This window comes from Puma concolor, chromosome B2 (genome assembly GCF_028749965.1).
Source record: "Puma concolor isolate L17-30 chromosome B2, mPumCon1.1.hap2, whole genome shotgun sequence".
In the NCBI taxonomy this organism is placed as follows: Eukaryota; Metazoa; Chordata; class Mammalia; order Carnivora; family Felidae; genus Puma; species Puma concolor.
In genome coordinates, this window is record NC_141671.1 from 36,133,368 (window position 1) to 36,147,187 (window position 13,820).

A 13,820-nucleotide genomic window follows, 5' to 3' on the forward strand; every position below is an offset into this window, starting at 1 on the left:
TCATGACCTGAGCCGAAGTCGGACGCCCAACTGAGCCACCCAGGCGCCCCGGATAAATATTGTTTTTAAATTTAACCTTCACCCTCCTAACCCAAGCCATATTTGATGTCAGATTTTGTTACAGTTTATACCCTCAGTTTTGATTTTCATCTACATGCAACAAATATTGCAAGATTTCTTTTTTTTTAATTTTTAAAAATATTTATTTATTTTTGAAAGAGAGAGACAGACAGACAGAGTGCAAGGGGAAGAGGCAGATAGAGAGGGAGACACAGACTCCGAAGCAGGCTTCAGGGTCTGAGCTGTCAGCACAGAGCCCGATGTGGGGCTCGAACCCATGAACTGTGAGATCATGACCCAAGTCAAAGTTGGATGTTTAACTGACTGAGCCACCTAGGTGCCCTGAAACTCTGCCCCAATGAAACACTAATTCCCAGTCTCCTTTCTCCCCATCCTCTAGAAGGCCCCATTCTACTTTCTGTCTCCATGAATTGGACCACTCTGGGTCCCTTGTATAACTGGAAAAATACAATATTTGTCTTTTTGTGACTGGCTTCTTTCACTTAGCATGATGTCTTTAACGTTCATTCATGTTATATATAGCATGTGTCACAATTTCCTTCCTTTTTAAGGCTGAGTAATATTCCACTGTATGTTTAGACCACATTTTGTCTTTCTGTTCATCCCTCAATGGACACGTGTGTTGTTTCCATCTTTGGGCTATTGTGAATAGTGCTACTGTGAACTTGGGTGTACAAATATCTACTTGAATCTCTGCTTTGCCTTGCACAACTATGTAAAGTGGCAGGAATGAATTGACTCATTAACATGACTCAAAGGTCTAGCTGCTCTCTTGCACATAAAAATAAGAAGTAAAAGGATATAAACTTAAAATCATGCTTAGCAAAGTTTTAGCTTTTCTTTTTCTTTCTCTCTCTTTTTTTTTTTGAGAGAAAAAGAAAGAGAGAGAGTGGGGGGGAGGGGCAAGAGGGAGAGGGGAGAGAATCTTAAATAGGCTGCACGCCCAGCACAGAGCCCAACATAGGGCTCAGTCCCATGACCGTGGCATCAGGACCTGAGCCAAAATCCAAAGTAAGACATTTAGCCAACTGAGTCACCCAGGTGCCCCAATGTTTCAGTTTTTCTCAGAAACTGTCCAGGTAGCCAAAAATTCTTTCTTTTCTTTTCTTTTCTTTTCTTTTCTTTTCTTTTCTTTTCTTTTCTCTTTTAAAGTTTATTTACTTTGAGAGAGAAAGAGATGGGGGAGGGGCAGAGAGAGAGGAAGAAAGAGAGAGAATCCCAAGCAGTCTCTGCGTTGTCAGTGCAGAGCCCAAAGCAGTGCTTGAAATAATGAACTGAGCCCGAACTCACCATCTGTGAGATCATGACATGAGCTGAAATCAAGAGTTGGATGCTTAACAGACTGAGCCACTCAGGCACCCCCTAAAATTCTTTATTAATTAATATTAATTCATGTTTTTAAAGTTACCTAAGGATCTTGGAATTGTGTAATGAATCAATTTAGTTGAACCCAAATTTACATTTTTATAATCTTAAACATTATGTGAGGATTATGTTGGATTATTTGATTAGTGAGACAAAATCAGAAGTGTGGAAAATTCAGATTAACTAGTTTCTTCACAAAAAAGAAATCCAGGGGCGCCTGGGTGGCTCATTCGGTTAAGCGGCCGACTTCGGCTCAGGTCATGATCTCGCGGTCCGTGAGTTCGAGTCCCGCGTCAGGCTCTGTGCTGACAGCTCAGAGCCTGGAGCCTGTTTCAGATTCTGTGTCTCCCTCTCTCTGACCCTCCCCCATTCATGCTCTGTCTCTCTCTGTCTCAAAAATAAATAAACGTTAAAAAAATCAATAAAAAAAAAAACAAAAACAAAAAAGAAATCCAGATCTTATAAAAAGTAGAAAGTATAATTGTACGATACTTAATATAAAGCAGAGAAAACACAGATATTATTTATATTTTATAAGCAAAATTATTAAACCAATTTAATTTAGCCAAAGATCCACATTAATTACATTAACTTGTTCCTTAAAAGCTTTCTGAGCTAGCAATTTCTTTTAAGACGGATTAAAAAAAAAAAAAATCTAGCACAGGGGCACCTGACTGGCTCAGTTGGTTGAGCATCCGACTTTGACTCAGGTCATAATCTCAGGTTGGTGATTTCAAGCCCCGTGTCGGGCTCTGTGCTGACAGCTCAGAGCCTGGAACCTGCTTCAGATTCTGTGTCTCCCTCTCCCTCTGCCCCTCCCCCACTCATGCTCTGTCTCTCTCTCTCAAAAATAAACATTAAAAAAAAATTTTTTTTAATCTAGCACATTTAAAGCATTAGAAGCTCAGTTTCTTTATTTTCTGTGATTTGGGGGGAAATTAGATTTATATAAACAGTTATTTGTCTCTATAAACCAATCAACACAGAACTCCTGTAAGAGACATAGTACTCTAAGTCATTAATACCCGCCAGATGCAGAAAAATATTTCATACTCACAGAAGAGTTAAAGGTATTTCTGAATTACAGACATGTAGACACATAGATACACAGACACAGTGGCTTCATATCCACAACTCACAGGCCACAGGTCAAAAGTAAACACAGGCACACGAAACTCACCTGTCCAGATCTCAAAGAGTTGTTCTCCTTCCCAGTGGGTACAAAATGCTTCGCCACTTTGGAGCACACGTAGAAAAACCACCATCACCACCACCACCAAAGATCATCAAATCAGGTTTTCTGTTGCCTCTCAATCAATAGACACTGGACACTAGGTCTCTATCATGCGTCCCACAGAGATCAGCAATGGCCGGTCCATAAAATTGAATTCCCCATCATGGCGGCCACCAAAAATGAAAACACAAAATCAGCGAGGAAAAAAAAAAAAAAAAGACAACAACAACATAAGAAACAGCAATGGGGCGCCTGGGTGGCTCAGTTGGTTAAACATCTGACTTCGGCTCAGGTCATAATCTCACGGTTCATGGGTTTGAGCCCTGCATCAGGCTCCATGCTGATGGCTCGGAGCCTGGAGCCTGCTTCAGATTCTGTGTCTCCCTCCCTGTCTGCTCATCCCCCTCTCGTGCTCTCTCTCTCAAAATAAATAAATAAATAAATAAATAAATAAATAAATAAACAAACATTAAAAATTTTTTTAGAAACAGAGTCAGCAAACCTAAAGTTCTGTCACACATGGGATTCCCTCCAAGAGCCAAGAGAGAAAGTGCTTGGGTTCACAGAGACCATGAAAGGCACCTCTCCAGTACCGTAGGTTGCTTGGTTCTGACATCTGAGTTTACTGGGGCATCTCCATGAAACCTCCCAAACTCTTAAAATATAATTTTCAAAAAGATAAAATTATTACCCTTGGGCAAAAACAAAATAAAGCCGTCTCAAAGACTCTATTTAGCTCATTAATTAATGAGAGATATTATGAATGGTTGAAAGAGCATTTAAAAAGCTGAATAACAAAGAAGTGTTACAATGAGATGGCTGAGTTCGATTTTTAAAAGCTGGTTAATGTACAACAGGCCATGAATCTTTGAGGTTATCTGTTCCAGCAGATGAAAATTGTTTACATCTCTCCTGGACAAAATCTACAGGTTAATGTGTGACTTCATTTAGTCTGGGACCTCCAGTCTGTGCTGGGGGAGGAAATGAAGTACATTCCTATAGTCTAGAAGATGCTTGGGTGGCCTTTGCCCCTGTGGAATGCTGAAAGAACGTGCCGTCAACCTTTCGGACTTATTTTCAAATTCCAGATAATTCTTTTGGATACCGATAAACACATTCTGGGGAGGATTAGCTACTCTCCTTTATTAGGATCCTAAAGGGTGAGACTCAGAACAGATAAGTTTTGATGTTGGATGGAAAAAGGGAAAAAGTGTGGAGAAAGGTCAAGGCCGTGCTGAGGGGGGTGCTGTCTTGGGTGGGGTCCTGGAGCCTCAAGGGTGGGCCATGGGACAGGTTGGGGCTGGGACTCCAAAGTTGGGGAGAGGGGAGATAGGAGTGGCTGAAGGCAAACACCTCTTTTTTTTAATTAAAAAAACTTTTTTTAATGTTTATTCATTTTTGAGAGAGAGAGAGAGAGAGAGAGCACGCCTGAGTGGGGAGGGGCAGAGAGAGAGGGAGACACAGACTCTGAAGCAGGCTCCAGACTCTGAGCAGTCAGCACAGAGCCCAGTTTGGGGCTCGAACCCACCGACCGTGAGATCATGACCTGAGACGAAGTCGGTTGGATGCTCAACCGACTGAGCCGAACAGACGTCCCCAAACACCTCTTCTTCTTGAGGGTGGCCCAGAGTCTTCCCCAGTGGGAACAGCGCCCAATTTACCTCTTCCTTGCAGGTGGCCAAGTTCAGCTTCCTGAGTGGTGAGGACGAGCTGGAGATGATCTTTGACTGGGTGGATGTGGAGCAGAAGGGACGCCTCTCCCTTGAAGAATTCAGCTCTGGGCTCAGTATGTCTGTCCTGGGAGGGCCTCTGGGGACTTGCTGCACAGCCAGGAGTCCCATGCAGTGTGCCCAGTACGGGGAGGCTGGCCAGACAGGAAAGGCAATAGAGGACCTCACCACACACCTGAGAGCAATTCAGGGTGTGGATGACAATATGGATTATTCTGGAGATGAGGATACTAAGCCTGTGTGGGCAGGCAGCTGGTTTAAGACAGAGCTCCGTCTTAAAACTCTAACCCAGGAGGCCTGTTCACTTCTTTTACCACCAGCGAAAGCAGTTCATTGGCTGGGGGCTCCCCTTAGCAACCCCCCCCTCCTCCAGGGAGGCCTCCAGGCTTACTTTCTGATGCCTTACTTGTGTTCTCCCCCAAAAAAGGCTTCCCTTGAGCAAGAAGTTAAACACCCCCATTCTTGGGACCACAAGCCTCGTTTCTGCCTGAGGAAAGCTTTGGTTAAGGGAATTTCAGGCCCCAGGGAGCAGCAGAGGGTGATATTTAGTGGCTGAGGACTTCCCTGACCCTTTGTCCCCGTTGGGCAGGGCTACTCCAACACCCGATTCTCAAGACAGTCCCAAAAGGACCTAAGGAGACCAAGGCTGGCGGGGTACATTATTTCCACTGATCTTCTCAATAGGGGTATACCTTCCAGCCCAGGGAATGGAACGTGTGATGTCCTTGCAGAGGCCCTGCAAAGCACAGCTCGGCCTTAAATGTCAGCAAAGCCATCCAGAGTTCTCAGGTCTGCTGAGTCTCCAAAAGTTTGGGGGACAACAGAGAGGGAGGCCAGGAATCTGCATGGACACGTTGTAAAATGGGCGGAGTATAACTTAAGTAGATTCCCAAGGTCGATAGGACGAACGTATGAACATGGCCCTGTATAAATGTGACCAACGCAGATACAGTTATCTCCCCAAGGGCTGAAGCAGGGCAAGATGGGAGATGGGGGTTGGGGGGTGAGCCCAGCCCCACTCTGCTGCCTTTTGTCCCCTCTGTCCCACAGAGAACGTCTTCGGCTCCAGCACCCACGGGGTCCGCAGAAAGAGGCCAGTGCCCTCCGAGAGGGAATCTGCAGCCGTCAGCCTCCCGGTGCTGGAGGAGGCTGACCCTGAGGAGAAGGAGGCGTTCTTTGCATTCATACAGCAGCTGGGGGCAGGCCACTTACTTCCCGAGTAAGGCTGGCGCTGTGTGTGGGGGTGGGCCCTGCCAGTCCGTGGGGGTGAGGACTCACCCGGACTCGGTGTCAAGGTGGGAGGCCACCAGATAGAGCTGGGTGCAAATCCTGGTGTGGCCGCTTGTTAGCTGTGTGACTGTGGGCCAGTGGCCTAACCTTTGACCTCTGTTTCCCAGCTGCAGTGAGTTTAAGAGCGGTTGTGGGATTAAATGAAGCCTGTGTGGAGGGTGTCTGCTCTTGAGGAGTCCCTCCCACCACCACTGGCTCCCCCTGTCCTGCCCTATATGACTGCTCCCCAGGATTGGCGGGTTGGGGGTATCAGGCTCCCCAGGGTACTCACATTCTTAAAAACACGACTCACTGAGGGTGCCTTTCTTGACCCACAAAGAGGATCCCCCGATTGGAGCGGTTTCAGGTACGGTGAGGCCCTGGGCTGGACAGGTTTGGAGATGGGGAGGGATTTTCTCCAAACTGTCTCAGCCCCTGGGCTCATGGGGTTCACTCATGCTCAGAGAAGGGGGACCCTGCCTCTCTCACGTCTCCCAGGTCCCACTGGGTCTCTTAGAGCCGGCAAGGGAATCACTGTTGCCTGTTTACCTACCTCAGGGGGCTCTGTGAGGACAGGCGCTCAGAAGGTGGGGCCAGGAGTGGTGGGGCATGCAGCGTGGGACTTAGGGTATAGGCTGGCAGGGCAGGTGTGGTGGGGAGCCATCTGCCCACTTGGCAGCTTGGCCTGGGCTCAGCCCTCCGGCATCTGTCTTCATGACTTAATTAAATCTCTGTGAAAGCAGCATTTGTCGAGTGCCAGCCATGGGCCAGGCTCCAAACTGATGCTTTCACTGGGCAAGTCTCATTCTCCACCGACCTTACTGGGCAGGTATCAGCCTCCCCATTTTACAAACAAGCCCAGAGAGGGCATGGGAGTTACCAAAGTCACACAGCTACAGAGCGGGACAGGAGAGAAGGCAATGGAAACCCTGGGCCGTCAGGCCCCCGAGGCCCACCCCCCCCCCCACACCATAATTCATCACCAAACCGTGGAGAGACGAAGGGCTGTGGGGGTTCACAAAGGGAGAGGTTCTGGCCAAGGTTCCTGGAGGAGGTGGGAACTTGAATTATACCTGGTAGGGTGTAAAGTGGTTTACGCGGCCCAGGTGCCCGGGGTCTCCTGGAGTGTTGCCATTAAAATGGAGAAGTGGGCCCCCTGCCTCCTGGTCCCATCTCATATCTAATCTCTGGCTACCCGGCTTCCCCAGGCAGGCAGAGATCTGGCAGCTGTGGGGGAAGCTGCGGCAGGAGGAGCCCCAGCTGGCAGGCAACCTGGAGGGCTTTCTGGCCAGGATGACCAGCCGCCTGCAGGAGGCACAGGCCGACAAAGAGGCTTTGGAGCTGACCCTGCGGAAGTGAGTGGGGCTGGTGTGGAGTACGTGCTCTCTGCCATTTGGCTGAATGCGAATTGGGTTCCTTCTGCTCCAGAAGCATAGAGGCCTGGGGTTCACCTCGGGGCCCGGCAGCTGGTGGGGGGCAGAGCTGAGCTGGAAGAAGGGATGGCTTGGGGGTCCTGGTGAGGAGGACACTGCCTCAGCAGTGATGGGGATGGCAAGCGTGTCTCAGTGCAGGGCCACCGTGGCACCCACCTCCAGGGACATCGCTCTTGTAGATTATGACGCATGTGGCAACCCTGGGTTTGGCGTGGAGTCTGAGTTTGGGGGTGGGGATGGTGACACGGGAAGCGGCGATGGAGTGAGGGGGCAACAGGGACCGTGGGGCAGGTCCAGGGGAACCAACATCTTGGTGATGGTTACAGGAGTCAGCATGATGACCGATGTCAAGGGCATACGGGTCAGGGGCTGTTACTGGCACGACTATTCTCGGGGTGGCAGGGGTGAGTGGGTCAGGGGCTATTACTGGGATGACTGCTCTCAGGGTGGCAGGGGTCAGTGGCTCCTGAGGTGAGCAGTGGGATGGACCCTAAACCCAGGCCCAGTCCACCCCTGCCAGCAGCAGGGTCCCGGGGTGCTGACGTGCCGCCCGCCTCTCACCCCTGCCAGGCGGGACTCTGATCACCATCGAGAGGTGCAACAGCTCTATGAGGAAATGGAGCAGCAGATCCTCCGGGAGAAGCAGCAGCTGCAGGCCGAGGTGGCCTCCCCTGGCAGCCCGCCCCTTCCCCCCCCTGCCCTGGACTCGCTGCGGGGGGCGAGTAGCGGGGCCAGAGACCGGCCAGTGGGGGCAGCGGGGAGGCTGCTGGGAGTAGGTCCTGTCACCGTACCCCACCCCCCCCAGCTGGCATTCCCGAGAGAGGGGGTGGGGAGAGCTGTGCCTGAGCCCCCTGCCCGTCTCTGCCAGGCCTCGCTCTCCGGGCCTGTCTCCTTGTGGCCACCATCTAGGCCTGCGTCAGGGAAGTTGTCCTGAGATCCCTCCCTGCTGGGGCGTCCTGGACCCAGGCCCCGGGCCTGGATGAGGTGGAGTGTGGGGAGGCCCGGCCCTGCTGGGGCTTAGAGTGTGCAGCGCTGGGGCTGAAACCTGTCTGCTCTGCAGAGCGACTCCCGGCGCCTGGCCTTCAGCTCCCAGATGCAGGAGGTCCTGGAGGCCAAGGAGCATGAATTTCAGCGGCTGACTGAGGGCCAGAGGGAGGTGAGTGACAGCGCTTCCCCGGGAGCCCGATTTCTGAGCACAGGCTCTGACACCCATCTCCTGAGAATTCATGGGGCTGGCTGGGCTCCCGTATAAGAGCGGCCCCCTTTGCTGAGATGAGGCCAGGCAGTGCCGAGGGACCGCTGGGAAGGTCCAGGTTCAAATCCCTGCCATTGCAATTAAGAGCCATGCAAATCTGAGGCAACAACTTTGCTTGTCTTGGCCTTAGTTTCCCCATCTGTAAAATGGGAATAGCCACATCTACTGCATCTCCCAGGCTAGTTTTGTCAAATGAGGTAATAAATGGGAAAGCACTTTGAAACAGGAAAGCACTGGGCAAATGTGAGAGCTCAACGTTGGAGAGGCTCAGTGGCAGGGTGGTATTCGGCTTTTGTCTCCACTGTCCGCTGAGTGACCTTGGGCAGGTTTTTAACCTCTCTGAGCCTTGGTTTCCTCATCGGAAATGGAGATCAGAACTCTTGCTCTAAAAGGCCGCTGAGGGGCGCCTGGGTGGCTCGGTCGGTTAAGCGTCCGACTTCGGCTCAGGTCATGATCTCGCGGTCCGTGAGTTCGAGCCCCGCGTCGGGCTCTGTGCTGACCGCTCAGAGCCTGGAGCCCGTTTCAGATTCTGTGTCTCCCTCTCTCTCTGCCCCTCCCCTGTTCATGTTCTGTCTCTCTCGGTCTCAAAAATAAATAAAAACGTTAAAAAAAAAATTAAAAATAAATAAATAAAAGGCCGCTGGGATGACAACAGATGCCATATCTGAGGGCCTGGCGTGGTGCCTGGCACATAGTAGGTGCTTTACACGTCACAGTTGTTACTGTCTCTGAGTCTGACCTAGCTCCTTGCTGCCCTGATGCCCCAGGGCTCATGGCCTGTGGTCACTTCCAGTTGGCATTGTGACTAAGTCTTTGGGTCTGAGACCCTGCCCTACCATCCCTTCCTTTCTCAACTCCCAGACCACCATCGTTAGTAAACTCGCCAGGACAACCAGCTGTCCTTCAGCAATGGACGAGGTTCCCAGAGCCTTTCCCACCGTTGCCTTGACTGGCCCTGTCACCTGGTCTCACCTTCCCAAGGGGCTGATTTCCAGGTGCCTCCACAACAGCTGCTCCTTGGAAATGGAGGCAGACCCCTTCGGCCAAGGGAGGAGATTGGACTTTCCACGTGGGGCCATTTTGTCCCATCCCCTGCCAACGTGAAGGGTCTCCCCCGAGGTCATTCATTCCTTCACCTAATGATTATTTATGGTGCACCTACCAGTGCCTGGTACTGCTCTAGGTTCTGGAGGACGTGACAGACACAAGCCCCTGCCCATGGAGTTATAGCCTTAGTCAGGAAGATAGATGACCAACAAAATTAGCAGGTAAAATCTGTAACATGTGAGATAATGCTAAGGAGAAGAAGAGAAGCAGGGTGGGGGGATAGAAAGGTTTTGACAGGGGAGTCCAGGAAGACCTCACTGAGTTGATGACATTGGAGCGAAGACCTGAAGGAGATGAGGGGTGGGCCGTGTGACATCTGGGGAAGTGCAGTCCAGGCAGAGAGAACAGCGAGGGCAAAGGTCCTGAGGTAGACACGTGCTATGAATGTTCCAGGAGCAGCCGGGAGACCTGTGGCTGGGGCAGACAGAGGGAGGGGAGAGTGGTGAAGGGGGAGGCCCGAGACCCAGTGGGGCGGGAGGGACTCTGCAAGGCCCAGGATGCCCCGGTGCAGGTTTCACCTTCCGCTCTGAGTGTTCCAGCTGTGTGCCATCTCCGAGTCATGTGACTTGCTGTTGGCTCGGGAGCTCCCAGCGGACCGGATGGGGTTCGGGGATGAGCAACCATCACAGAGCTTTGAGCAGAGGGGGGTGTGATCCCATTCAAGTGGCAGGCCCTCGTGGTGCTGCAGCGTGTTTTCCTTCTACAATTCCCTCTCTCCTCCCTACCCCAGCAATTCAAACGTCTCTCCTGGGTGGGAGGTAACGGAGCTTGTTAGGCCAATAAGGGGTAACCCCCCCCAATCCTTTGTGTGTGTGTGTGTGTGTGTGTGTGTGTGTGTTTAAAGTTCGTTTGTTTTGAGGGCGAGAGAGAGCGCGCAGGGGAGGGATCAGAATGAGAGGGAGACAGAGAATCCCAAGCGGGCTCCGCAGTGTCAGCACAGAGCCCGACGTGGGGCTCGAACTCACGAGCCCTGAGATTATGACCTGAGCCAAAATCAAGAGTCGGCCGCTCAACCACCTGAGCCACCCGGGCGCCCCCCCTCCAATGTTATGTTGAAGCTCGGTCTCCAGAAGCCTGGGGTCTGTACCCCACGGTGGCCTTTGGAGGCTGTTTGTCGCCCTGGAAGGCAGCTGGGCTTCTCCCCTTCTCACACCCTGCCTCCTGCAGCTGGAGGCCCAGGTCCGGTTCCTCAGCAGCACACATCAGGAGGCCAACGCGGAGAACCAGCAGCTTCGGGAGGCCGAGCGTGACCTGGCTGGGCGGCTGGAAGAGGCGCAGGAGCGACTGCAGGTGACCAGGGGGCGTCTGAATGCCGCCAGTGGCCACGTGTCCTGGCAGACGGAGGAGGAACCAAGGCAAGTAGCTGCCATCCCTGGGCTGAGGTGGGGACCCGGGGCTTCCTGAGAGAGGTGAGGGAGTTCTCTGAGGCTCTGGTCAGCACCCGGAACACCCCCAGAATCTCCCTCCTTAAGCTTTACAACAACCATGCCAGGCTGACAGTCTCATGCCCGCTTCTCAGACAAGGAAAGTAAGGCACAGAGAGGGGAAAGTCATGTGTCAAGGTCGCACAACTGGGATTCACACACACACACACACACACACACACACACACACACACACACGGTCTAGTGTGGTAATGGACCCCAGGCAGGTACTCACTCTACCTGTTACAGCCCAGAGGAGTGAGATGGGCCAGGATGGTCAGGGGAGGCTTCCTGGAGGAGGTGAGGTTTCATATAGGCCCCAAAGGATGGGCAGGATTGGTTGAGGGGGAGGAAGGGGGTGTGTGCAGGGTGAGAAGGACTGCCCGAGCAGAGAGAGACCGGGAGGGGGGCCAGCTGTGAGGCGTTACCGATGGGGAGACATGTAAGCGGGGTTGGTATGACATCTATCTGCCCCTCTCCTGACCTTAGCTTCCTAAACCCTTTCTAGTGTCCCCAGGGCAGGTGAGGAGAAAGCTCCAGACACCAAGGCAGTCTCCTCAGAGGAGGCCCCCCTGCCTGGACTGTTTGGGGATGAGGATGACTGGGACCAGCTCCTGAACAGCTTCGACACCTCCTCTCGCAGAGCCCTGCAGCTCTCCTGGAGCCCACCCTCCACCCCGAGAGCCCCGGCAGGCCCCCAGACGCCCCGAGTAGTCAGGCAGATCTCCATCTCGGAGCTGCATTCTTTGCCGTTTGGTCAGGGGCCACCTTCAGATCTGGATGGGGCTCCAAGGAGCCCCACGGGGGCGCCCTCTAGGGCCACGGAGGGGAAAGGAGTGGACGTGGGTGGGCAGGACATCAGTCCAGAGCAGCCTGTCCAGCCTCACAGCCTGGAACCTAAGGAAGCGTCAGGGCCCGGCCCCGAGGCCATCTTCCACGGGAGTTCCCCAGGGGCCCCGAGTGAGGAGTCAGGGAGCCTAGTGGCAGCTGCACTCAAAATGCTCATTCCTTTGGAGGATGCACCCCCTCCTCCGGTGACCTCCTCTCCTCCCCAGGCCCCAGCTGGGCCCAGCGAACAGCTCCAGGCCTCATACTCAGATGACAAGAGCCCAGAGCCCGGGCCTGTCCCAGTCAAGCTGCCCAGGCAGAGAGAGGCCCTCCTGCATCAGGACCCACACGCCGCTGGCTCTGAGCCAGGACTGGGGTCCCCAGGAGCCGGAACCCCCACACCGGGGCTGGCTGAGCCCTCCCAGGATCCAGAGCCTGTGGGTCGGGCTCCCACAGAGGGATTGGAGCAGGGCCAGCTGGGCCCTGGTGCGCAGGAGGGCCATCCTGGAGGGCCAAGAGAAGCTCACAGCCAGGTCCTCGGGCCAGAAGGCCTGCCCACCCTTTCCCGCAAGAGTCTAGAAGAAGAGCCCAAGGTCGAGGAAAGGAAACAGGTGGATCAAGGAAGCCCAGACCTCAGTTCAGGGCAGTCCACTGAGGCTCATGGCCTGAAAACGGGGCATTCAGAACACCCCCAGCAAGACGGTCTGCCTGCCCCTCGCCCGCATGATGTACCGCAGGCTCAGGCTGAAGCAGGGGCCCCTGCTTCTAGAAAACAGTCACCTCCACTGGACTCTCCCCATGAGGGGGCTCAGCGTGGGGATGGAGCAGGGCCCCGGGAGCCCACACAGAACCTCCCCACCATGGTTGAGCTGGAAACCCACCCCATGCCCTCACCTACAGCTGCTCATACAGAAGAACAAGGCTCCCTACGACCCAGGGAGCCAAGGGCAGAGAACAGGCCTGAAGACCCAGGAAGTGACTCCAAGGAGGCTGAGCTGACCCCATCCTCAGGGTCCCTCACTGCCAACGAGCCTCCAGCCAACCCTGATTACCTCTTTCACATCGTCTTCCTGGGAGACTCAAACGTGGGCAAAACATCCTTCCTACACCTGCTGCACAAAAACACCTTCACCCCTGGGCTGGCAGCTACTGTGGGTAAGAGCCCACCTGGGCCGGGGGTGCGGGGGAGAGGAGGGAGGAGGCTGGGTGGGAGGGGAAACCCAGGGCCCGGGGCCAAGGGGCTGGAGCAGGGCCAGAGAGAGCCATCTCCGGGGAAGCTGCAGGTTCTCCTGGCCACGGGCCCTGCATTAGACTTTATTTTATGTGGGCATAATCTTACTATTTTACTAATTATCTCTAATTATAGGTAATTTGCTTTGCTGCATTGATCTGATTAGCTTATAATGTGCCACATCAACAAAGCACCCTGCAATTTAGGGGCCAATGCTGGTTGATGGTGAAAACAAGCAAGTCTCCGCCCACATGGGCCGTGGGCAGGCCACTGCGGGGGGGGGGGGGGGGGGGGGGTCCCTGCCCTCACATTTGTTCAGGATCAACACCCCCGGCCAGTTAGCCAAGCTCTGGCAGGAAGTTGTCTTGGGCAAGTTGAACACTTTACACAGAATGTATTTCTAGAGTAGGGTCAGTTAGTACCTGAGTTCAAATCCCCTCTCTGCCACTGGCTAGCAGTATGAACTTGGGCAAGTTATTTAACCCCTCTGAGCTCCCAAACCCTCATCTGCATATAATGGGGACAAGAGTGCTAACTTCCTAGAATGGTTGTAAGGGTTACTTCGGTCCGTACATGTCAAGTCTTAGAATAATATCTGGCATGTCATAAGTGCTCAATAGTTTTTTTTATTATTATTAAGTTTTTTAAATGTTTTTTATTTATTTTTGAGGGGGGGAGGGGCAGAGAGAGAGGGAGACAGAATCCGAAGCAGGCTCCAGGCTCCGAGCTGTCAGCACAGAGCCCGATGCGGGGCTTGAACCCACCAACTGCGAGATCATGACGTGAGCCAAAGTCTGGCGCTTAACTGACTGAACCACCCAGGCACCCCTGTTTTTATTGTTATTATTGTAAGTAAATATTTG

At 53.0% G+C, this 13,820-nt stretch overlaps 1 protein-coding gene across 1 annotated transcript in view; it reads left to right on the forward strand.

Annotated features, from left to right (window-relative positions):
• RAB44 (RAB44, member RAS oncogene family) overlaps positions 1–13,820 on the forward strand; it is a 34,125-nt gene that overhangs the window by 10,016 nt on the left and 10,289 nt on the right. Inside the window, exons 3-9 of the mRNA XM_086706712.1 lie at positions 4,355–4,466; positions 5,461–5,629; positions 6,888–7,034; positions 7,683–7,773; positions 8,173–8,268; positions 10,642–10,829; positions 11,407–12,881. Of these exons, the coding sequence (XP_086562838.1) occupies positions 4,355–4,466; positions 5,461–5,629; positions 6,888–7,034; positions 7,683–7,773; positions 8,173–8,268; positions 10,642–10,829; positions 11,407–12,881 (2,278 nt within the window). The remainder of the gene's footprint in view (positions 1–4,354; positions 4,467–5,460; positions 5,630–6,887; positions 7,035–7,682; positions 7,774–8,172; positions 8,269–10,641; positions 10,830–11,406; positions 12,882–13,820) is intronic.